The following is a 25,244-nucleotide window of genomic DNA, read 5'->3' as shown; positions in this document are numbered from 1 at the left end:
CTATCATAACCTCATCCCCTCATGCATGCTTAGTTAAATAAAAATAGACATACTAAGGCTAGCCATCTGACTTCCCAGTTTAGCAGACACTATAGGGTGGCAAGTACTTCTGGGTCAGCTGAAGTAAAGATAAGATTTATAAGCAGTAGTCAGTTCTACTCTCCTTTTATTGCATAGCTTTTGTCTTATAGGACTTAAAGGACTCTACCTATGTAATTACTGCTGCAATACCACTTTCATAATGTCAAACAAAGTTTATTTTAAAAATTGTTAAGATCATCCTAGTAATAGCTGTCAGGATACAGCCATTGCCAATTTTACAGTCATATTCAATGACTGACTGCAGTTGAAAGAGAAATTTGTTCACTGGGGATTTAATTTCCTTCATTGTAGCATATAAATAAGAAACAAGAGATATTATGCAACCACATTTCAGACTTATCGTATTTTGTATTAAAGTGAACATTTTGTTTTCCGAACATTATTGACATAACTATAGTGAGACCTGGCATTTGATTTTATTACAACCATACACAGAGTCGGATTTTCCAGAATGCCAATTTGAAACTAAATTGACCTGACTACTTGAAAGCTGTACTTTACATAGTACCACACTGCCAAACAACACTACTGTCTCAAGAGAGATTAACCTTGTAAGCAAGTTATGCAGGTGATTCAAATCCAGTTAATCTCACATTTAAAAAAATGTTAATTGCATTGGCAAAGACATTGCCTCTGATCACTCTGAGGCTATATAATTAGGGATCAGGCCATTCAGAGGGACTCTAATCTAATTGATAAGCAGTCAGAAAACAGCCCTTGGGATTTCTCCCCTCTGTTTTTCAATATGTGATCAGACATAAGGTGATAACATGGAAAAATCAGTGACCTTATTTTACATGCCTCAAAATTAAGTTTGCTCATTATTTAGTAGTTCAGGATGTTTTCATATATGTTTATTTTAATTGTACAAATCGTCATGGGGTACAAACTTCATGGGCGTTAATGGATATTGAATGTGATTACTTATCAATTTACTTTCTAATCCTTATAACTTTATATTTCTTTGCAGATGATTTTGACACAAAACAGTAATCCCCAAGATATTTCCTTGTAGCTTTTGTAATTTGTGTCTGAAAGAGACATCATGGCTTTGTGTTTAGCTTATGATAATAGTAACCACTGTAGAGGCAAAGCCTTCAAAAATACATTTTCTACCTGGACAACTTCTTTAGTCTTTAATATTCATATTTCTGTTTCTAAGATTTTTCTGGAAATAAAGTCTAGTGAAGGATACTGGAAAATAATTCTTACAAAAAATGTATTTCCATTTAAATAAATGTTAAGCAAATCTACAGTTTTTAACATACTGTTTTTTGAAGGCAGTTAAAATTGAGGTACAAAGTGATTTTAGTATAATTAGCAGAAAACAATTGGAATAATGAATAATACAATTTAGAGATAATTACTAATGGGTGCTATGGAAATTCCCAGAATAATACTTTAAAAGTCGTGACCAAACTCTAATGTATTAGTAAATGTCAATGTCATTTTTTTTTGGAAGGTATAACCAAAGATCCTCAAGTATAAAACCCATCTTCATGTGCTCTATATATGCAAATGAATTTATCTGGCTTATTCTTTGCATTGTTTTTTCTTTTTTTCTTTCTTATCAATTGAATTACATTTTCCATCATGAGCCAATGTTAGGCTCCCAATAATTCTATGCCACATGCTCTACTGCAGTTATCTAGTTGCTAGGCAACTAGACTCTGCTTGAGGGCAGAAGGGAATAGAGAAAGTTCATTGCAAAGTTGTCCACCCATGCTGAGTTCATCAGAACGGGGCAGCAGGGGATCCTATGTCTTCCTTCTAAAATTATAAATCAGGTGCTTCCACCTGTTTCCATAAAAAACAGGGAGTCTTAGAACACATGTGATATCCAGAAAACCCTCAAGGATAGTGTCCCCTGGATGAAGAGACAGCTTTTAGCAACTTTAGTTTTGTAACAAGTTTAATGTCGAGTTTGCCTGAGGATTAATTACATTCATATGTTGTAATTTTGTGACAGGTAGCATGTTAAAGGAAGCATACACCAACTTTGCCTGAAAGTACTCATGTGTGTTTTAATGGAATTACTCTCACATACTGTTATACAATTTACTTTATAGTTAGCATCATGTCATGAAAGTTTTCCATGTTAGATAAATCATAGACAGATAGATAGATACAACATAACTTTAACATTCTAATGACTTACTCATTTTGCAATGTATGAATTTGCCACAATTTTTCCTAAACACACCCATTTTCTGATACTACCAGTGTTGCTACAAAGATCCTATGTTGTTCTTTTTTTTTTTTGCTGCAATTATTGAAATTATTATTCTGTTCCCCAATACTCACACTTTTTTCTTATTGATTATTAATGTTGGCATGTCCATCTTGTTTCTGATTTTACTTTTCTTTTTTTTTTTAAATTTATTTATGATAGTCATACAGAGAGAGAGAGAGAGGCAGAGACATAGGCAGAGGGAGAAGCAGGCTCCATGCACTGGGAGCCCAACGTGGGATTCGATCCCGGGTCTCCAGGATCGCACCCTGGGCCAAAGGCAGGCGCCAAACCGCTGCGCCACCCAGGGATCCCTTGTTTCTGATTTTAATAGGCATAATTTTAGGATAGTACTTTGAAAAAAGAAGCTTTGCATTTAATTTCTGATAAAATATCTTCCCCATGCTTAAGAGGTTTCTTTTGATTCCTTTTTATTCCTTCTTTTTAAATCTAAGAGCTTTTTCTATATCTACACATAGGATCATATTTTTTTCTTTTTCCCTCCTATTATGTAAATAGCCTCCTTCATCTTCTTAATTAAGAATGCTTTTAACTTCAAGTAACAGAAACCTGACCAACAATGGCATAAGCATAAGGTATTCACTTTTCTCATATCTACAATTTTTGTGATGAAAGGATCTACACACACACACACACACACACACACACACACGCACACACCATATCCATACTTTACCTGCCAATCTTCCAATTTGCTAAATAGAAACTTGAGGATCTTTCTAGACTTTTCTTCTTCAATACCCACATCTGATTGATCACTCAGTTCTGATATCTCTTCATTCTGTCCCCTTTACCATATCCAGAGAACCAGTGTATCAGTCGAAGCTGAAATAATTTCTTACAAGAAACATTTGACGTAATTCACTGCTTCACATTTCTCTCTAGCTCATCTTTCACAGATCCGCCAACACAGTCTTTTTCACGTTATTAAAAATGTTGGTTCTTTACTTAAAATCCTCCAGCAGCTCTCTTTCACTTTCAGGGCAAAGCTCATATTCCTTGAGTTGGCCTGTAAGGCCCTACACATCTTGCCAATCACAGCTTCACCTCCCACTCCTTTTCTGATGAAACCAAGCAGCTGTTCACCAGCCACCAAGCTCAAAGCCTGGCATAGGAAAAGCTGTTTTAACATGTGCTAAATGAATGGATGGATGAGAAAATGACTTCTCTACATACACTAGGTTGTACATGATTTGAAAGGTTGTACTTGAGATTGACATGACTTCCCAATCTCAAGCCATAGTAACAGTAGCTTAGCTCTCTTTTAACATTAGGTTAGAGGCAAAGCCTTCAGATGAATTGGATGAATATCCCCAAGTGATTACAAAGAAAAAGTTAATCCTACTTTCTGTGCTAATGATTCATTTTTGCTATTAACATTCTGAGCACTCATACGGAGATATTTACTGAACCTGTTACCCATTTGCTGACAGAAACAATAGCTCAATAACAACTAGCCAGTGCTAAAGTAGTTGTTTGGAGCACATAGTGTCCAGAGTTCAAAAGTATAATACAGATCAGGGGACCTGGGTGGCTCAGTCGGTTGAGCAACTGACTCTTGATTTTTGTCTCAGGCCATGATTTTGGGGTTGTGGGATTGAGTCCTATGTTAGGCTCTGTGCCCAGTGTGGAGTCTGCCTGTCCTTCTCTTTCTGCTGCTCCCCTACTCATGCTCTCCTCTCTCTCACTCTCTCAAATAAATAAATAAAATCTTTAAAAAAGAGGGTAATACTAAATCATTCCATCCAACTTGCAGATTTGTTCTGTTGTCTTTGGGGAAAGGGGGCATTTAGCTGCTAATTGATTCTGACTCCCTAAAATCTTTAAGAGCAACCTTTTTTTTTTCCTTCCAAGTTTCTTTGTATTATTTCTAAATTCTGCATTAAAAAGCTCTCTATGAAAAGCTCTATTTGCCTGTTTTACGGCTTGGGGTTTTGAGGTCTCAGAGTACAGTTAAGTAAGTTATGCAGGTTGCTATTTTAGAGAAATTTTTGATCCCTACTGTCAATTTCACCATGGAAAGATGGAGTTGTCTTCCTTCTGAATGCCAATGATTGTTGACTTCACTGCAATACAGTATGTGTCTTGCAACTTACACATTTACTTTATAAATATAGATCTTTATTTAAAAATAAAATTATATACTTCAACCCTATACTCTTAATATATGTTATTTAAAGTGGTTTATTTTCTTTAACATTTTCTTGCTAAATATGTTTCGGTTTTGTGCTATTTGTTTGATATTTTTAAACTGGGTTTGAAACTAAAGTCTTAAGTGACTAAATATGGCCATATGGCCAGATAAATTGTGTCAATTCTCAATGGATTTCATCTTTCTTTTCCTTGACTTCTTTTTCTACCTCAGTAAGTAGCACTATTAGACTGCCTATGATTTGGAGACATGTGCTAATAAAAACTTAAATGGTAATGTTTCCTGTATCAGACCATTATCAAAAAGGGAAGAAATTAGACAAGAATTTGAAGTGCTTAGAGATTTGTGAAACAACTGTTTGTTTTATATTTCTCTTAGATGATAAGATTTTTATGGACAGGGATTTATTTTTTTCTAGCTTGATGTAAAGGAGTGCTAAAATGCAGATTACGGATAATAGGTGCAAAGTAACAACAAAAAACCAAGGACAGGAAAACTAAAACACAATATTAGAGAAATAAAGAAACATTAAAAGTTAGGTAAAGAAAAAAATCTGGAACATTGAGAAGATAAGTGTCAGTGGCCTTGAAAAATTATGTATGACAGTAAATACTTTACAATTATTAATAATAACGGTGATTTTTATTTAAGAAAAAATCAACAGCTTTTATATTTAAGAAAAAATAAATCAGGTAGAGAGTTTTCCATACATGAAGTAAAAAACATTCATGGAAGTATTGAGTCCTGGTGAAATGAACCTATGTGGGAAAACTTAGATAACACTTATGTGTGAGAGCATGATTTTTATGTTTGTTTGTTTTCTCTAGCACTTTTTTTTTAATTTTTATTTTAATTCCATTTAATGCTAGAATTCTTGATGGAGAATTAATATATTTCATTTTCTATATTTTCCAACAATTTCAAGTTTCCCACTCAGCCATTGTGATAGATTAATCATTTTTATCTCTTTCCTTGTTTCTGTGGAATCCAGTGTTAACATTTTTATGATAAGGTTTACATGATTTAGCTTAGGAATTCATTGAAAAATCAAGTTAATATTTTCCAAAGGATTGTATGGTGTTATATACAAACCATAGCTACTTCTGTAATCCAAAATATTTTATTTTATTCAATTACATTGGATTCATAAAGTCTTATCAAGACATAGTTGAGATAGTTATGTTTTATCTGTAACGTATTCAAAACACGTAACATGTTTTAATAATACAAGTTTTAATAACATGTTTTAATAATAAATGAAACATTCATTTCATTTTACCATTTTTGCTTTTTTTTTTTTTTTTTCCTAAGAACGACCCACATTTCTCAGGAGGCCAATTAACCAGGTGGTACTGGAAGAAGAAGCTGTAGAATTTCGTTGTCAGGTCCAAGGAGATCCTCAACCAACTGTGCGGTGGAAAAAGGATGATGCAGACCTGCCAAGAGGAAGGTAAGAACATCATATGGATGGAAAATTGTTAGATAATCATTGAACAATTGAGAGAAAAAAAAGACATCCTGATTGTAACCACCAAACACTCTCATATCTCTGTGTATTATTTCTACACATATGATTTTTACATATGTAAACCACATATCTACTGTTTAATATTCTGAAGTCCTCCAGGCTTTTATTGTCACTCTTTGATTGAAGTTTCATATAAATGCCTAATCCTCCACTCCATTTACTACCCCCAAATATTAAAGTTTCCTGACGTGGCCCTTCCACCATTCTACTCCTATTGAATCTTGACTACCTACTCTAATTACCTCCAACTACTGCTCCGCTGCCATGATACTTCCCCCACCCCCACACACTGGATACTGTCTGCCTTCCTTTGTTGTCCAGAGCATCACTAACCAAAGGCTGCTGAGTATAGCTTACTTTAAGGTCTAGAGTAAAGGAAAAGGTTTGTGCAACACAATACTGAAAAGAGATCAAATACAATACTTAACATTACTCACCACATAAGGAGTTTGTCACTTAGGGACTGCCTGTCACTTTCTCAATCTCCACTTCTTCATGGAGACTTTTCCTTCCATCTCATTTCTATTCTTCCAATCACCAAACCCCAAACCCAGTCATTCAGCTCTTTAGGGTTAGTCTAAAAATGCTTGTTATCCTTTTATAAAAATACATTTAACTTTTTTGTTGTCTAAATTTTTCCAAGACCTTACTCTTTATGACCAAAAGAAACATTTAAGGGATTCTATATAATGAGCAAGTCTAGCTTTAAGATTTGTTTTGTCTTTTGAAACTGTAGCCATCACACCTACTACAATCATCATCTGCATAAAATTTCACATTCTGTCCTTTCTATAATTTTTTTCTTAAAAAAAAAAGAAATTAGGTTTCGTTCAACTGACTGAAATTAAACATACTTTCACAGACACCATTGCCTTTTATCTGCTCTCACCAGCCACCGCATATATTTTGCTGAATATATGCATTCATTTCAAAATCTGATTTATTTACCCTTAATTTTCTGATACTATATTTTCTAAAGTTATATCATCAACGCATTGGCCTGAAATGGACCAAACGTTTTAAATAGCCAGTGAGAGGTTCCTTGCAATTTATTGGAATGAATCAAGTGAAACTTTTAATTTTATTAGTTTTTCAGCCAAAATAATAGGGAAAGTCACCTCTCTGTTTCCTTTGTCACTATGCCATCAGACATCTTTTTATCTTTTTTAAAGATTTTATGTATTTATTCAGGAGAGACACAGAGAGAGAAGCAGAGACATAGGCAGAGGGAAATGCCATAGGCAGGTGGCAGAGTACCTGATGCGGGACTCAATTCCAGGACTCTTGGGATCACGACCTGAGTCAAAGGCAGACACTCAACCACTGAGCCACCCAGGCGTCCCTGGACATCTGCTTTTAAAGAAGTGTTGTAACAGGAATTTGTAAATGTTGAGGTTCCTCAAGTCTTCTCAGTGGAGAAGCAGGTTGAAAAGCAAGAAGAGTTTTGGAGCTGAGTAATTAGTGTCTATTGTCTATGGATAGTCAATAGTTTTCCTCAAGTTTGAGAGCACTTAATGTGTAGTTTTAGAATGTTGATGTAAGATTTAAAGATGATGAATTATATGGTAAAATTTGGCCTAGTGTAGATGAAGATTAATTTTCAATTACTGGGAATAAATAGCCTTGTCCATTTTTTGAAAAAGATTTTACTTAATTATTTTAGAGAGATAACACATGTGCACCAGTTGTGGGAGGAGCAGAGGGAGAGGGAGAAGCAGACTCCCTGCTGAGCAGGAAGCCAGACGCTGGCTTCATCCCAGGACCCTGGGATCATAACCTGAGCCAAAGGCAGACACTTTACCAGCTTAACTGTCTAGGCACCCCAGCTTTGTCCATTTTTCAAAAAACAAACAAACTTCTATTTTGGAAAATTTTTGGATTTATAGAAAAGTTACAAAGATCGTACAGAGAATTCCTGTATACCTGATCCTCAGTTTTCCCTATTGTTAACATCTTACATTATGATGAAATATTTGTCACTCCTAATGAGCAAATGCTCATGCATAATGATTGAAGTTTATACATTATTTTGATTTCACCAAGTTTTCCATTAATGTCTTCCTTCTGCTCCAGGATCCAATCTAAGGTGTATATTTAGTTGGATATTATAGAATATTGCATTTACTTGTCATGTTTCCCCAGTTTTATCTAGTATGGCAGGTCCTCAATCTTCCATTGTTTTTATGACCTTGACAGTCTTAAAGGGTATTGGCCAGGTATCCTACAGATTGTTCCCCAAACTTGAATTTGTTTCATGCTTTCTCATAATTAGACTAGATTTGTGGAGTACTAGGAAGAAAGCCACAAAGAATGCTCTTTTTTCACATGATATCAGGGGTTACATGATATCCATATAATATCCTTCATGACCCCGTCATCTTTATTCATTAAGCAAGATCCAGTTCATAAATATTTCAAAAATAGAAAGTTGTAAGACTGTGTTGCATTTTAATGGGTCTGTGTCTTTGAATTAAGATAAAATAAAACTTAATCAAGCCCAGTTTGATTTATTCCTGGATTTTTCTAGGCGTTAAATCATAAAACTTGACACTTTTCATTGTTACAGTATTCTTCAGTCTTACCCAATTCATTTATTTCAGAGCTCAAATAATAAAAATCAAAGAACAGTATTAATACTACCTGTTTAGAATGGATGATATAAGGACTCTAAAGACAAGGTGGAAATTTTGAGAAATCTTATTTTCACTAACTTTCCTTAAAACACTGTCCTAGGGTTCTGGCCTTTTTATTTTTCTGCTTATGACATGATACTGCTATAGCACTTTGTGTGACCAACTAAATATTTTAAAAGTATTAAGCACATGGAAATGCTGTGTGAGCTTTAGATTGTATGTTAGAAAGGCTTAAAGTAAGGCTCAGGGCCGTATAGAAATTGAGGTCAATATTTTTATCATGACGGAAGCCACATGCTTTTTCTTGAAATAATCTTTAAGTGGTATTTCAAAGAAGCTTATTCATTCTTAGATTTGTATACATTAGCATAAGCTTCACTTATGCATAATGAGGGGGAAATAGACCTCTTTACTTGGTGAGGAATAACAGTAATGACTTTTAACCAACCATAGCCTGAATCAACAACATTGATTCTATTACGTTATTTAAGTCTCAGACTAGGGAGATGGCCATTGTTCTTGTGTAAGCAATTGTGTGAAGTGGGGTGGAGGATGACATTTCTTTGGCTGAACATTTAATGCAGTTTGAATAAGGTTTGTGTAGTGGTTCATGCTTAACACATTTATAGTAAAGCTTTGCAGGGCAGCTGCATAGCCTGTAATTACTATGTAAGTAATAGGTGACTATTTTTCTTTTGGAGACAAGGAAAGCTTTTCAATTCAAGTTTAAATTTATGAAATGCTGTGATAGCTGTTTAAACCTTCCACACAGAATAAGATATCTGTGCCAAACTTTCAGTAACCAGAGATGAATTAAGGGCGTATTTTTTTCCTTTACTGTGAAAATATTTTTTAGTAGTACTTTTATACCTCCTTCTTTTTGATTTAGCCTTTAAATTTCTGACCTTTATCAGTAACTATCTTTAATAAAATGAAAATATACCCTTGGTGAGTTATATTAAAGACATTTTTTTTATTAGATGAGTGTTTTGGGGAGGTGGGAAAAGTAGCAATTCCTAAGGCCAGCAATAACCCTAATGCCCAGGGAAAAGTTGTTTATTTGGCTATTTTCCATAACAAAGAGACAAAATAAGAAGGAGACTTCACCTTATTACATGCTACTGTCAAAGTGTTAATTGCTTGCAGAGACTTCTGAAGATGCTACTATTTCACAATTGAAGGTTTTAGGAAGAAAAAAGAAGTCACTACTTTTTGCGACTGTGTCAAGTATCAATATCTTTTTTTTTCAGAGAGTCTCAATAGATGTATGCTCAAATAAATGAACATCAACTCTGTATTGGGGACAAGAATTTTGCACACCAATAAGAAACTAAAGTGGTAGAGGGAATAAAATGAGATAACGGAAAAGAGAGGAAAGATTTATTGTTATAAACAATGACAATTTTTTAAAAACAGTTTTTTTTAAAGCATAATTTAAATTGAAGAGGATACAATTTCACAATCACCTACATTTATTAAGTGCCTACTATATTTATCATGCTCACTGATAGTCTGTTAAAAAAGTTATTTTAAGCAAGATAAATATACTGTTATTATTTTATATTTCATGTTAACCAGATTGGGTGATGTGGTGAAGTATTTATATACAGAATACATTAAAGAAAGGACTAAAGCAATCCTAGTTCCTTTCTTGGGTACATCTTTTTACTCAGGCAAACCTAGAACTTTTTGCTAATTAATACTCTTTTGATGACCAGGTGCCATCAGCACATCTTTCTACAAAGAGTTTTCATGTGATAAAAGTTGCCAGTATTTACAATACTAAGACGATATTTCATCTTATGCCATGTTCTGTATTACCATATGGATATTGTATATTTTTATAGCAAAATAAAAATACATATATATGTGTCCTGGAGCTCTATGAAAAATACCATGTGTTAAATGTGAAATAAACAGAACATAATAAATTTTCAACGAAACAAATAAAATTAAGTTATAATATACCAACACTACAATATTCTTTTCAATCTAATAATAGAAGAATAAAAACATCCCTTCTCAGAAATTAGTTAAGGAGTAGTGTGATTAATCTAACTGTACTTTCTTATCTGGGCTTGTCAGTACAGATTGTGTTTCAGTTAATTATTGGCAGTCTTTTGAAGAATTGTAAATAGGAGATTTAACATCCTTCATCATTCATATAATATAGTTAGCTCCATGATTTTTTTATTTCATTTTTATTTATTTTCTAAACAAACTCTAAAGTGACACTAACTTTCTTAATAAAGATCTAGAGAACAGAAAAGAATGTTCGTAATAGCTTGTCAGAGCAAAAAGGAAATAAAATATGCCATTTACATTCTTATATATGCCTGCAAATTCTAAATGCAGTTGATGGCTTGCGCATAGTGGATATAATTCATGAATATTTCATAAAAATAGAAAAAGGCCTAGAGAATAAGAGTTGCAAGATATATGGTGCAAAATTCTATCAATTTTCTTGAAGCCACTGACAAATTCCTTTTTCCAAAGTGCAAGCCTATTTTAAGAGATTTTTTAGAGTTCTTCATTCCGTGAAATGTGAGATTCACATAAATACATGAATCCTTAAGAAAAGAAACTGAATAGAACCACTTATAATTCCCTTTTTTGTGGCATTTTTACACTAAGTGGCTCTTTTCACTTAGCCCTGGAAATGTCCTTATATTAATTGTTTCGAAGCTCCATTGTTTAGAGCATGTGCTACTGGGACGCAGAGATGCTGAACAGGTGTTCCACCACCCTGCTGAGCAGATAAGCCTTCTTCGAATACAGTGTGTGCTTCAAGGACATGGGGTAATTTGGGCTCCTGATAAATAACCACGCTGATTAGGTAGGCTGGTCAAGATTGGTCAATTAATTTTTTTTTTAAAGAAGGAAAAGAACTGAGAGCAGGAGAAAAACAATGTATATAAAACATTACATGTGACATCTGAAAAGTGGATTGGTCCCTCATAGAAATATAAAGAAAAGTATAACTGAATATGATTTTTCAGCTATGCAGATGCCTCAGCCATTTCTGTCTGGAAAAAAAATTAGAACTACATGCTGATTATTGTGAGATCTTTTAATATAGCTACAAATAGTATGCAGAGGGCTTAGGCCATTGCCATAGATGTTAGACTTTAGGCTAGTTCTGACACTGTTCAATCGTTTACCTGTTTAGTCATACTCCCAGGTTCTGGAAATGGTTTTTGACAGATTTCTCTACCACTAAGTAGGTGCGTGACCTTGAAGAAGCTATTTAAACTCTTTGTGTTTTACATCCTGAAGAAATGGACCAGAAGTGCAGTAGGACTAATGACTAACCTACACTTTGATTCATGTGTACAGGGTGAATAATTATGCCATCCATTCTAACTCAAAGGGTTATTAAAATGATATAACTAATTCAAAGCACTGTAAATTCTCTACAATGGATAAACATAACAACTGCTCCAGTTTTATAAATTCAGCTGATTGGTGGCATTTATTAGTTAAATGCTAAACTACAAGGAAAATATAGTCAAGAAAAACATAGAGTATACAATTTCTATGGATACTCTTTCTTTTGCCAATTTCTATAGAAACACATAAAATCTTATTGATTTAATAAGTATCACTTTTGCTTTTAAATCAGATAGATTAATTTATGAATTTTGCCAGCCATTTTGCCAAGCCTGAAAGTTACACCAATTTTTCTACCTCTGGGGGATTGTACATGGTCCAGATATATTATCACAGCCTCAATTCAATAAGCTATCTGAGTTAGGACTTTCAAATTTTACATATTATGCTATATCATTTGTTTGCTGATAATAAGAAAATCACCACTTTTGTAAGAAGATTATGAAACAATAAAAGCAAGTATGTTTGAGGAACATACTATTTGTCACACACTTTTGCTTGTTAATTATGTTATTTTAAATGGTGTTCTAGAATAATACGACTTCCTATTTGAAGGGTATGAAAATAGAAGCTTAAATAACTTGCTTCGAAAGTCACGCATTAATGCATGTTAGCGCCAGGACTTGATTTAGCATCTGTCCCACATGAAATATATATTTTAAAGTAATGAGCTTCATAATTATGTGATTATTAATTGTTTGTGGACTTGAGGCACTTACAAATTTTATATTTAGATAAAATTTTAGATAATAAGTTAGAAACACTATACTGTAAATAACCTTATAGGAATACCATATAGCATTAATTTCATAAGCCACACATAAAGTGTCTTAGTGCTTTAAAAAATCTAAATTTGAACCAGGTCAAAGTTACATTGTTAGAAGCTGAAGACAGAGATTTTGTTTACAAACAGGATTAATTAGCAACTTTTAGAGGGATGCCAAAATGGTGCTTTCTCTGTGTTTTCATCAAATAGGTGCTAATAGTTGCTGTTAACACAAAACTAATTGCCACCTAGGTTGAGGAGTGCAAGTTGCCCCATCCTGTGACCACATTGGCCCATCTGTTGAGAATCTCAGCTCAGGAACAATGCAGGAACTGGCATCCAATTTGGGCTCTGGCCAGTGGTCAGCTAACAAGCTGGGACACACTTGGAATATGAAATGCCTTGAAGTCAAAGATGTCCATTAACTGGCAGCTCTTGTGTTGTGTCAAGGCAAAGCCAAGACCACGTGCCAGTTAGCAGAGCAAAAGGATCTGCCTGAGTGCCACCTGTCATTGGCATCTGAGTGGTGTCTAACATAGGAGTCATAGAAGGTTTCTTTCATCCATCAAAGTGTGGCATGTTGGAGAATTCACTAGGCACGAGTCAGGACTTGGGCAACATTTGCCTTAGCCCAAATTATAGGACGAGCCGAAGATTTACCAAGAGATAATCACTGTATCAAGCCACAGGTGGATATATTAGATATTTACCATTGGAGACACACTTTCTAGTACCTAGATTCTTACCTTAACTGTAAACACAATATAAGAAGGGTAAAGTTCTTTAATTGACTATATTAACACAAATCCTTGCCTTCATATGACAATTTGTGATTAAATCACTTAGACGATTTTTAATCACCCAGGGGTTTTTCTTAAGATATATTTCTGATTGATTTTTGCTGTTGTTGTTCTGCTTAATAAGTTGTAATTGCAATGTGGGCCTACAAAGTAAAGTTGAATTTAGGAGATTAACAATCTTATCCCAGCTCTGCTAAATGCATCATGCTGCATTAGATAATTTACACAATATGTTGAGTAATAGTGTCCACATCTGCAAAATGTATAAGTTGGATTGGATGGATGGGATGACTTCTGTGCCCTTAAATTCTAAAATGTTATGATTCTGAAAATGGCAATGACTCAAAACATTTTAACAAGTATAATAACACATTTTTATGGGAGGAAAAACTCAGAAATTTAAAATGGATGGGCTGAAAGAGGACAAGTGAAAGTACCTTAAAAGATACACTCAAATATCATTGACAACTACTTTTTTATATTTTGCATATGACCTGTCAGATTTTTATGTATATATGGGCATATTTTTTAATTCAAAATTGCCTTTGACCCCGAATGCTTGTTTAGCTTTTTATAGGAAAAATCTAATATTGATTCAAAACATTTGTTTTTGTATTGCATTTCCCTTTTCTGTAAATATAATATTAATAAATTATACTTACATTGTGCTTACTCTATACCAGACCTACGCTAGGCATTTTACCTTAATACATTTATTCTTATGGCCACCTTATGATATAAATGTTGTTATCCTTTCCATATTACAAATAAAAAAAATGAGACACAAAGAGGGTCAGTATGAGAAAGTCAGTCATGTAGTAAAGGATCTAGGATATATGGTTGCCAAGCCCACATTTTTGACCACTAACTAGAGGGGCTGGGTGGAAACAATTTTTTTCCATTCTCCATTGGGGATTAGAGATTAGGAAAAGGCATTTTAGTAAATTCGTGCCTATCAGATGGTCACAAAATACATCTGTGTAATAGAGTACATATAAATGATTTTATAATCTTTATCATAATGGCACTTATCAGTAAGATATATCAAATAAGTTTGCATAATTAAAAAATTATCATTCCTTCCAACTGCCATTGAAACAAAGTTTAAAACAATTCTGTCTTTATTATCACAGAATGTTTTAACTTAATATATTCTTGTATTCTTTAGGTTTTATTATTTATTTATTTTAGAGAGAGAATGAGCACTCACGAGCAAGGTAGGAGGTGGAGGGTAGAGGGTAGGAAGGCAGAGGAGGAGAGAGGGGGACAAGTAGACTCCACACTAAGAAAGGAGCCCAGTGTAGGATGAGATTCCGAGACCCAGAGACCACAACCCAAGGCCATAGCCCCAGTTGAAACCAAGAGTCAGACACCCAAACAACTAAGCCACCCAAGCACCCCTATGTTGGTGCTCTTTTTAACTCTGTATCTGGAAATAAAAATGAAGTCACTGGGAACACAAAAGAAGCCAAAGAAATGCTTGCTGAGAGAATTAAATAGTATAAGTATATAAATCTAGAACTATGAACTTTTCTAGAGCATAATAATTTAATCTTTTCATCTACATTGCTTAATGGCACTCAGACAATGATAGAATTTACTAAAAGAGCATTATTTTAGGGATCTCTGGGTGGCGCAGTGGTTTAGCGCCTGCCTTTGGCCCAGGGCGCGATCCTGGAGACCCGGGATCGAATCCCACGTTGGGCTCCCGGTGCATGGAGCCTGCTTCTCCATATGCCTATGTCTCTGCCTCTCTCTCTCTCTCTCTGTGACTATCATAAATAAATAAAATTTTAAAAAATAGAGCATTATTTTATATTTTCTTGATAATATTTGATTATCAACAGTTTTATGGACAGTTGTGAATATTGGCTGATGGGAGTGAGTTCTAGACTTTGTATTTCCTAAAACGTAGGGCTATATCATCATCACTATTATTATCATTATCATTGTGATTATTCCTTCTAATAGTCCTTCTGGAAAAATTGTTGCTCAATGTGATTATTCAAGTTGACTGATATGAATTGAAAGAGAAAGGAAAAAAACCCCACAAAGAATAGTTTGAGACCTCGTATTACAATAACATGATGAACGAGAGTTATAATTTTGTTAGTGTGTGAAGGAGATACAATTGTGAAAGATAAGAGACAAAAAACAAATACTTTCAAAGCATTGTAAGATTATACGCTACTCCACAGAGTAGAATCAATTATTCCACAGAGTAGAATCAGAGTAAATCAAAAATTTAGTTGGTACATAATATCAACTCATTGGAATTTCATTCTCAAGGGTCATATTTGAGGGAAGGGTGCTGCTGTTGAGACACAGTGAACCTTTGCCAAGAAATTAAAGTATGAGAAGTCTCTTATGAGAAGGTGATTCATGATACAAATCTATAGGGTAGACCTGTGACAAGACCTCAGTGTAGAAATTTTGCCAATAATTCTTATGTGTTGTGACTGTTACAGTTATAAAAGTTACCGTAACACCTTTCAACTAATTTCATCAAATGTATAGATGTCTGGAGCCTTTCTGAAGAATACCAGGTTAAATATTCTGCATCACTACAATTCATACAGCAAATGGCCCTTGTTATAAAAATATGTTTGATTAAAATTATAAATATTTCAACCATTAATCCATATTTTCTAAGAGTTTTGTTCAGCATCTGTACAAATAATAGAAGCAAAAAAGTTGATAGGGACTTTTACCTTTATTTGAGAAATTCTATAAAGAGAGAAAGAAAATATTTTTATCCTTACTATGAACACAATTTATAGCAAGATGTGAATTCTGTCAAAAGAATAATAAAAATCTTGAATGTAGACTAATAACATTAGTAACTACTACATTTCAAAAATTCAAAAATAATCATACATATTCATTGAACATTTTTAGTGTTGATAGTGCAACAGGTTATAAAAATGAGCTTGTTCTCAAGGATTTTAGTAGAGGGTACAAGATATGAATAACATTAAGTATTAAATAAAGCAAACTATATAAAAAACTATGATATTCAAGACTCTTTAGGGTTTCAGAAAGGAAAAGCTGCTTTTGTCCCATGTGACATTAGTGATGGGTCTGAAAAGGAGAATAGAATTTTCATAAGTGGAGCTGCAAAGAATATTCCAAGAGATGGAAGCAGGATGAAAAACCTTTGGTGCTGGAAAGTGTAGGCTAACAATTAGTGGTTCAGTTTGCCTGGAGTGGAGTGGAGTGGCACTTATGACCAACAAGGTTAGTTGAGGCTTTATTATGAAAGCCTCTAATTCCAAGTAAAGTGTTTATACTGAACACACTATGAAATGAGGATTCACTGAAGCACATTCAATAGAAATGTATCTTTGTCACGATGTTTGAAAATTGATTCTCATATTTTATGTAGGAGAGTTTAGAGAAGAGAATGTTTGGAGGTAGGCAGCATACCTGGTAGGAAGTTGTTTAAAAAGTAGTTAGGTGACTCCAGTGGATTATTTCTTATAAACATACAAATATGGATATTAATGCAACTGGCAATACAAAGAAAAGCTTTTCCTTTTTTTTTTTTTCAGCAAATCGATTGAATGTCAGGATTCATGGGAAAAGAACAGATAAAAGTAATACTGAGGTTATAATTTGGGTGCTGGATGACAGGTGTGAATTTTAATAAACATGAAAGTCAAAAAGCTGTGTGTAACCCAACTCTTTTTAATCACATAATAATATCATCTGTCACTGAATTCAGGTTGGAATTATTTGTAAGATCCAGCAGTACTTTTTCTCTGTGTTAAGGAGAAAAAATTGCCAGATCAAATATGATCTGCCACCTATGGAAAATGGTTTCTAATGTCCGAGATGTTAAAATAGAAAAATATGCATCTTAAAATTGATTCAGGGAGTACTAGCTAATTTTTCAAGGGCTTTATATGTAGAAAACTCAGCTAATCCTCACAGCTTCCTCATGAAACACATATACTTATCATTGTTAGGTTACCAAAGGAAGAAAATTTGAGGGGCATATTCAAGGGTAGAGAGAGATTTGAACCCACCCAGGCACATTAGCACTCAAGTCCACTCTCTAACCAGCTAAATTGAAATAATTCATCTTCTTTTTTTAAGATTTTATTTTAAGTTACCTCTACACCCAAAATGGAGCCTGAAAAAACTCGAGTTGCACACCTCACTGACTGAAGCAGCCAGGCACCCCTAAAATAATTCATCTTTAAAGGAATGTATTTATTTATTTATTTATTTATTTATTTATTTATTTATTTATTTATTTATTTTTAAGTAGGCTCCATGCCCAGCATGGAGCCCAATGTGGGGCTTAAACTCAGAACCCTGAGATCAAGACCTGAGCTGAGATCATTAGATGCTTAACTGCTGAACCACTCTGGAACCCCAAAGGAAATTATATTTAAATAACCACAAACACATACAGTGTGTAAAAATACATTTTTACAGTGTGTAAAAATACATTTAAAAATTATTTTACTTATTTTTTTGAGACAGAGACAGTGAGAGAGCGCACAAGCAGTGAGGAGAGGAGAAGCAGGCTCCCCGCTGGGCAGGGAGCCTGATTCAGGACTCCATCCCAGGACCCTGGGATCATGACTTGAGCTGAAGGCAGACACTTAGCCATGTACGCCACCCAGGTGCCCGAGAAACACTGTATTTTTTTTGAGGGCCCACCGTTTTTATAGTAGGTGCTTGTGCAGTTATAATTAATCTTCCCAAGAGCCTTGAAGTATGAATCCCCTTTTTTAACAGTGCAGGAAACTGAAGCTTAGGGACAATGAACATAGTGCTCACGATCACAGGACCTGTGGGTGACAAAGCGAGATTCAAACCCCAGGTCTCTCTGAAATGAAAGCTTGTGCTCATTTCCCATTTTAGACCTGGAATACCCTTCATTCCATGTTCTACTGAACAGCGTTTAGCATTTTTGGGGGGGGGCGGGGTATTTCTGCGTACTAAGAAAAAACAATGCTAATCTCATTATTGTAATTTTTTTATTTTTCTGTCTCCCAACTCCCCTTGCCATATGTATCTTCAGTCTCAAATATCTAGCCCTATTATCTGATATGTGGTGCTCACCAGATATACATTTAGTGCAGTGGTTCTTACCTGGAGCTAGTTTTGCTTCTCCCATTCCCAGAGGGACATTTGAAAATGTCAGGAGATTTTTAAAAAAATATTTTATTTAAATTCAATTTGCCAACATATAGTATAACACATTTTTGATTGCCATATTTGGGGGATTAGGAGCTACCATTATCTAGTGGGGCGAGGTTAGAATGCTTCTCTCTAGCAGACTATGCACAGGACAGCTCCCACAATATAGGATAACCTGGCCCAAAAGTCACCAAGACTGATCTACAAGAAAAGATGAAGTAGGCATTGCTTATTTGAGTACTATTTTATTTTTATTTTGGTTTTATAATGTTAGGGCAAAAATAATAGAATATAGTTTAAAGAAACAGATTTCAAAGTCTTTCCTTATTGCCTTAGCTATGAAGTTTGTAGCAGTGTGATGGACAGATAATACCACAGCTGGATTTGACAGAAATATGTCATCATTGAAACAAGAAAGTCCTCTGGTTTACTAATGACTTGAGATGAATGTATATTTTTGCATATTTTCTAGAATATATGAGGCATGAAATGTTTCTTTATATTTCTTGCTCATTAAATAGTTGCTGAATTGATAAAACTAGTTAAGAGTAGCTTAATTAGAGAAATGTCTGAACCTTCTATTTTCAATACACGTTATATGACATACTTAACGATGACAAGTGCCCCAACATAGCTCTGTTGAATTCCAAATTATTCCCGAAGCATTTTTCATGAGGAGGTTTTTGTGGGCAGCAGAGGAGAGAGAGCCTTGTGAATCTTCCATAGCACAGTCTAAGCTGAACTTTCCTCTGCTAATAGAGAGCACCCCACCCCTCCCTCAGCTAGTGCTCATTTTGAAAACCAGTGGAGTCTTCTGAAAGTTTATTTTGGTGAGGATCATAAGTAGATGACACAAAGATCCATTTCACTCTGAACTTGCAGTCCCTATTGCACAGTTCATCCCTGACTCAGAAGAGAACCAGAAGGGGAACTGCCTTGCAAAAACGTCTGGTCTGAGCTGTGGATTTGGGGGATTGTTGTGGGTTTAGCCCCTGAAGTCCTTTTCTAAATGAATTTAAACCTGAGATTAATTTCTAACCAAATACACAATCTGAGATAAATCCACCTTTCCAAATAATTCCTACTCCTATTATAAAACCAAATTGTCTTAAATGAATCTAAGCCAATATTTCTAAATTGAAGGATAATTTAACCCACTTCCACCACTTTATTTGTTCCAACATGCTTTCCTTATGATTTCCAACATGAATTCCTTGTGACTTGTTTGTATTTTTATCATAAATGTTCATGTTCTAATTAGTTAAACAAACATATGGAAATAATACCGCTAAGTTTTGAAAAGTATTTAAAGTAATGCATCTAAGGAATTTGCAGATATTATTTTATTTGAATAAATCACAAGTATGGTTGCATATTAAAGATAGCAAAGCAAATAATTAGATATTTCTTTCTGCTATTATGAACCAAATGAAAATCCTTGTATTTCTAGAATGATTTGAGTTTAATCTTACATGAATACAATAGAAAAATAGTACATGATGTACACACACATAGTTATTCTCTAAGCTTATCAGGAATTTAAATATAGTGAAAATCAGTACATCTATGAGATAATATTAAAAGTTCTCTGTAGGGTACCTGAGTGGCTCAGTCGGGTAAGCATCTAAGCATCTGATTTCTTCTCAAGTCATGATCTCAGGGTCCCTGAACTAAGCTTCTGTCAGCCACTCCCGCCCTGTTCAGTGGGGAGCCTGCTTCTCCCTCCCTCTGTGCTCCTTCCCACTCTCCGCTTGTGCTCTCTTTCTCTCATTCTCGTTCTGTCTCAAATAAATTAAAAAATTAAAAATCTCTAAAAAAGAATCACTTAAAAAATAAATAAAAGTTCTCTGCAGTTTTGAAAACAATCATGTGATTGTCAGTGATAGTGCCCTGTTTACAGATAATACCCAAAACAAAACCAAAACCAAAACAGTCTAATTAAAAAGAAAATCTATTTGCTAGGCAAATATTGGTATCATGTCAATAATAAAAGAATAGTTCTAATTTTAAGATTGTAAAGTTAAACCTTTTAACATTAATGTTTGATCTAATGAAAGATTATTAGAGATAAAATATATTTTTATCATGTAATTTTGACCTAAAAGTCAATTTGTATCTTAAACTTTTTGTACCTTACTCTTTTCTTGCTGCTTTATGTTGAATTTGAATTTCTTTATCTGGGTAACTGGTTAAATCATAGAACAAGGATAGGTGTGAGCAAGGGTATCCTCTGTAATTTACTATCTCCTTTAAACTATGGATTTCTCTGGGGCCCTTGGGCAGTATATTGTTAATTGTATTAGTTAACTTCCAGAGAAAATGAACACAGAAAATGCTTTGAAATAAAAACTATGAATGGAAAATACAATTTAAATAGACTCAGTCAGAGTTCAGGGAATTGAAAATAAAGTGATTCTTAAAGCCTAAATTGTGCTCTCTCTTGTCCACAACCTCTCTATTCTGCAGACTTGGCATTTTGTTATCAGTATTGTTTGATACTGGTGAAAGAATACAACTTTTCTTTTTCTGTGTGTGTATAGCTTTATTCCTTCATGAACAAATTGATTTTGACTACCAACTTGGTTCAGCTCACTGTACCAAGCTCTGAGGATACAACTATGAACAAAGACATGACCGTGCCTTTGTGGAGCTTCAACTCTGGAAGTGTGGAGAGACATCAAACACACTAATTTTGGGTCAGGATAGGCAGAAATAGTTAGGCTGTAGGGAGACAGAATGGAAGAGTGGGGAGGTATGGGGGAAACTCCAGATGTGAAGACACAGCATATGCAGAGATGCAGGAGCAGGAGAGAACCTGAGATTCTGAGTACAGTTAGGGCCTGTCTGTAAGGTAGCCGATGGTATCAGATGGGCTGAAGAGGTGAGCAGAGACTCTTGGTCAGGAAGGAACATATTGGGTGTGTTCAGAAGTTGGGACTTTATTCTCTAGAGAGCCGGTTGAGGGTAAATTGAAGCATTTATAACTATACTTCTGGTATATAGAAGAGGGTAGACTATTATGTTAATACATAATTGAGGCTTGCTGAGCAAATGCAACACCAAGGTAGGAAAACAAGAAAAGTGAAGATGTTGACAAGCAACTTATGGAACATATAATCTAGGTAGGATAGAGGAGGAAGTGTTGATACAAAGAGTTGATAGAAACAGAGGAAGAGGTTAATTTTGTAAACTGATGAATACCGCAGGAAATGTCTGAAGTTATGGCAGCATCAGATATTTGAACTTCAGATTCCAAAAGTACAGTCCTTCCAGTTGAGAACAACATCCAGGATCTGCTATGAGACAATGACCAAAGAAAGAGGGAGTCCTTATCACTGGAGTAAGAGATATAAGTGAAGTGAGTGGCAGCCATGGAAAATTTCAGATGACATTTATTGAGCATTTACTATCTACCAAGTTCAAGTCTCCAATATTTTAACTCATTTAATTCTTACAACAGCTCTATGAAGTAAGTCCTATCAATTACCATATTTTCTAGAAAGGAAGAAATTCTGAAGATTCCATTTGCAAATGACATGACACGATTCCCTTTCAATGGGAAGGACATTGATGTGGTTTGGTTTGGTATGTTTTATTTTCCTATGAGAGGATATGCAACTCATTTTTAAAAAAAATATTCATTGAATAATTAGTTCTTGTTAGGTACTGAGGAATTGGCATGACAGGGAGGATTCCTCCCACATCTTTCCTCTCCACTCTTTCACCAACTCTTGGGAAAAAGCTAGATTTCCATTAAGACATGAGGTCAAGGTAAAAATCTGAGAGAGATAACAAGGAAGTTTTACAAATAATTGAACTGGTATTTCAGAAGACCGTGAAATTTTGTGGAGGCGGCTACAAAAAAAAAAAAAAGAGAGAGAGAGAGAGACTATGACAGACTGTATCAGAGGAGACAAAGTGTACTTCAGAGGTGAAAAATGAGAGAATAAGGTAACCAGAAAGAATGGAAACAGGGTGGTGACTAAGGACAACAGGCTGTGAACTTTACAGTTGTTCACAAATTTAGCAAGAGAATTAATCCCTGGAGGCCCCATCGTCTGTCATAGGAGTAGAAGATGGGGACACAGGGGCACTCAAAACACAGCAGCAGCCCGCAGTGATTAAAACTTACAGGCACTCCTAGTTTGGGGTGAGCAGGATGCTTTGGCCTTTCTGGAAGGGCTCAGCTGCAGTTTGCTTTAATTGCTAAAGCTCCAGAGAGAGGCTCTGGTTTCAAGGTGGTCAGTGATGTCCGGGATCTCAGGCAGTGTTCTTTTGGGCCTAGTTATCCTGTGATCTGCACTTCATTAAGTCAACTATAGTATTTTTATCCTAGTGTGAGTATTTTTTTTAACATTTTGCTGGTTTGTTTGTTTGTCTTCTTTTAGCTTTTTAGTTGGAAAATGCCCTCTTTCTCAGCTTTGCTAAAGGGAGACTTGGTGGAAGGGTTTCCGTCTATGGTCAGGCTGACAAAGAGGGAGCCACCTCAGCCTGGGGTGGAGGTAACAAGGACAGCAACTTAGGGGAAGCCAAGAGAATTTGAGATAGTGTTTTGTTGTTTAGGGCAGAGTCCAATGCCGCCATATGTTAAGTTTCACTTTGGCTTTCAGTAGATGCTTCCAGCACGGAACAACAGGTTGTCTTCAGAGACCATCTTGTATCTTGGTGCTTCCCTACAAGTCTAATCTCCCAAGATTATTGTCTTCTTTTTTTTCCCAAAATATATTAGTTTAATTTTCATTTTTTTAAGAAAATATCTGTCCTTCATTGTGGTTTTAGGTGCCCTGCCTAAAAATGCTTATGACCTGAATCCTGAAAGAATAGGTAAATAATTCCTCTTCCATTGTAAACCTTAGCTTTTATAATTGTGGAATATAGTATTATGCAATATAATTAGTATATTAGTAGTAGTATAATTATAGGTAAAAAGAAGAATGTGACCAAGATTGGCTCTAAAGTATAGAAAACTTGACTCGGTATCCCTTTGTCAGCAAAATAATGGTCTATTGTGCTCATTTTGGGGTCCAAGACTTCACCAGTTAGAGAGCTTGGCTCTAGAATATACTTATTTATTATAGAGTATGAAAATATCACCCGGGATTTAGGTTGCCAAAAGGCGCTTACATGAGTTTTGTGGGGTTTTTAAAAGATTTTATTTATTTATTTGAGAGAGAGAGCACAAGCAGAATGAGGGGCAGAGGAAGAAGGAGAGACCCTGTTGAGCAGGGAGCCCAACACGGGGCTCAATCCCGGGACTCCAGGATCACGCTCTGAGCCAAAGGCAGAGATCTAACTGACTGGGCCACCCAGATGCCCCTACATGAGTTTTGGTAATAGTTTCAAGTGTTGTCTGTAGAAGAATTTTGTTTGAAAAATTGTGAGCAGAAAGATAGTGTTAGGAAAATTGACCAAATTTTTCTGTTTTTAACTTTTAAGAATAAAAAAGCAAAATATTTGAATTTCTCCAAGAAAGTTTATATTTTATATAGGGCTGCCTTGATTCAAAGTTATCAGTTGTTAACATGCACTTTTTTGAGCAATTGAAAAATATCACTACTGAGTTCTAGATGGCCATATCTCCTGTCCCCTGTAATCCATACAGTGCTCTCAGTTAGTTGATCGGTATGCCTTTAATTATCATGAATGACTATGAGACTATAAGTCATTTTTATCCTGAAAATCCTTCTGTTGAAAGTAAGCAACAGACTTTGTGACATTTCCGTATAAAATCTGCATAGTTAAGCTTTCACTGAATTACAGAACTACCAAATGCTGACTATTGAAAATATTTCTTTATTTTCTGCAATAGTTTAGAAGGTGTAAGGTTATCTTCAGTTATTTAGATTGAGTGTAAGTATTTTGAAAATTAAAAACTAACTTTTTAAACTCTCCTCAAAGGAAAGCCATATTTACTTACATAGACATTAAATGTTTCTTGGTTCAATTCATAGTTTTTACTATTGGCCAACATAATGATTAATAAAGCAGATACATAATAAAGTTTTAAATGCTAATTCAAAACATTTGTTATAGAATTGGAGCCAGACATCTTGTAGCAAGAAGTAGTAGGTGATTTCAAAAAGTAAAGATGTTGAGAAAATAAATTTCCTTCTATGAAAACACAGGTGCTTTTGAAATGAGAACAGCCATTCAGAAAGTTTTATTAGTGCAGAATCCTCACATAATTTAAGCAAAGCAATGAGATACACAGTCTTGAACTAAACATGGTAAAATCACACTTCATAATAGAAATTGTATCGTGTTTTCCTTTTTTTCTTTTCTCCTCCCAAATTCCAAAGGCACTGTGGAAGGCTTAGAGGGAGGAGTCCCTAAATTATCTGAATTATATTCACAAAAGCCAGAAAATAGAAAAGTTCCTAGCCTAGAACTTAACGATGCATCAGGGATTGCAGAGTACAAGAAATGTATGAACTGTGGTTATCAAATTTCGCCAGTTTTCAAAAATCT

At 34.8% G+C, this 25,244-nt stretch overlaps 1 protein-coding gene across 13 annotated transcripts in view; it reads left to right on the top strand.

The window, feature by feature from the left end:
* ROBO2 (roundabout guidance receptor 2) overlaps nucleotides 1-25,244 on the top strand; it is a 1,648,622-nt gene that overhangs the window by 1,482,613 nt on the left and 140,765 nt on the right. For all 13 annotated transcript variants that reach the window (XM_049104693.1, XM_049104697.1, XM_049104695.1 and 10 more), the window contains one exon: nucleotides 5,817-5,955. In XM_049104693.1, coding sequence (XP_048960650.1) covers nucleotides 5,817-5,955 — 139 coding nt within the window. The remainder of the gene's footprint in view (nucleotides 1-5,816; nucleotides 5,956-25,244) is intronic.

The sequence above is a fragment of the Canis lupus genome, chromosome 31 (assembly GCF_003254725.2).
Source record: "Canis lupus dingo isolate Sandy chromosome 31, ASM325472v2, whole genome shotgun sequence".
NCBI lineage: Eukaryota > Metazoa > Chordata > Mammalia > Carnivora > Canidae > Canis > Canis lupus.
Note: the sequence above shows the minus strand (reverse complement) of the source record. Positions and strands in the feature narration are given on the sequence as shown.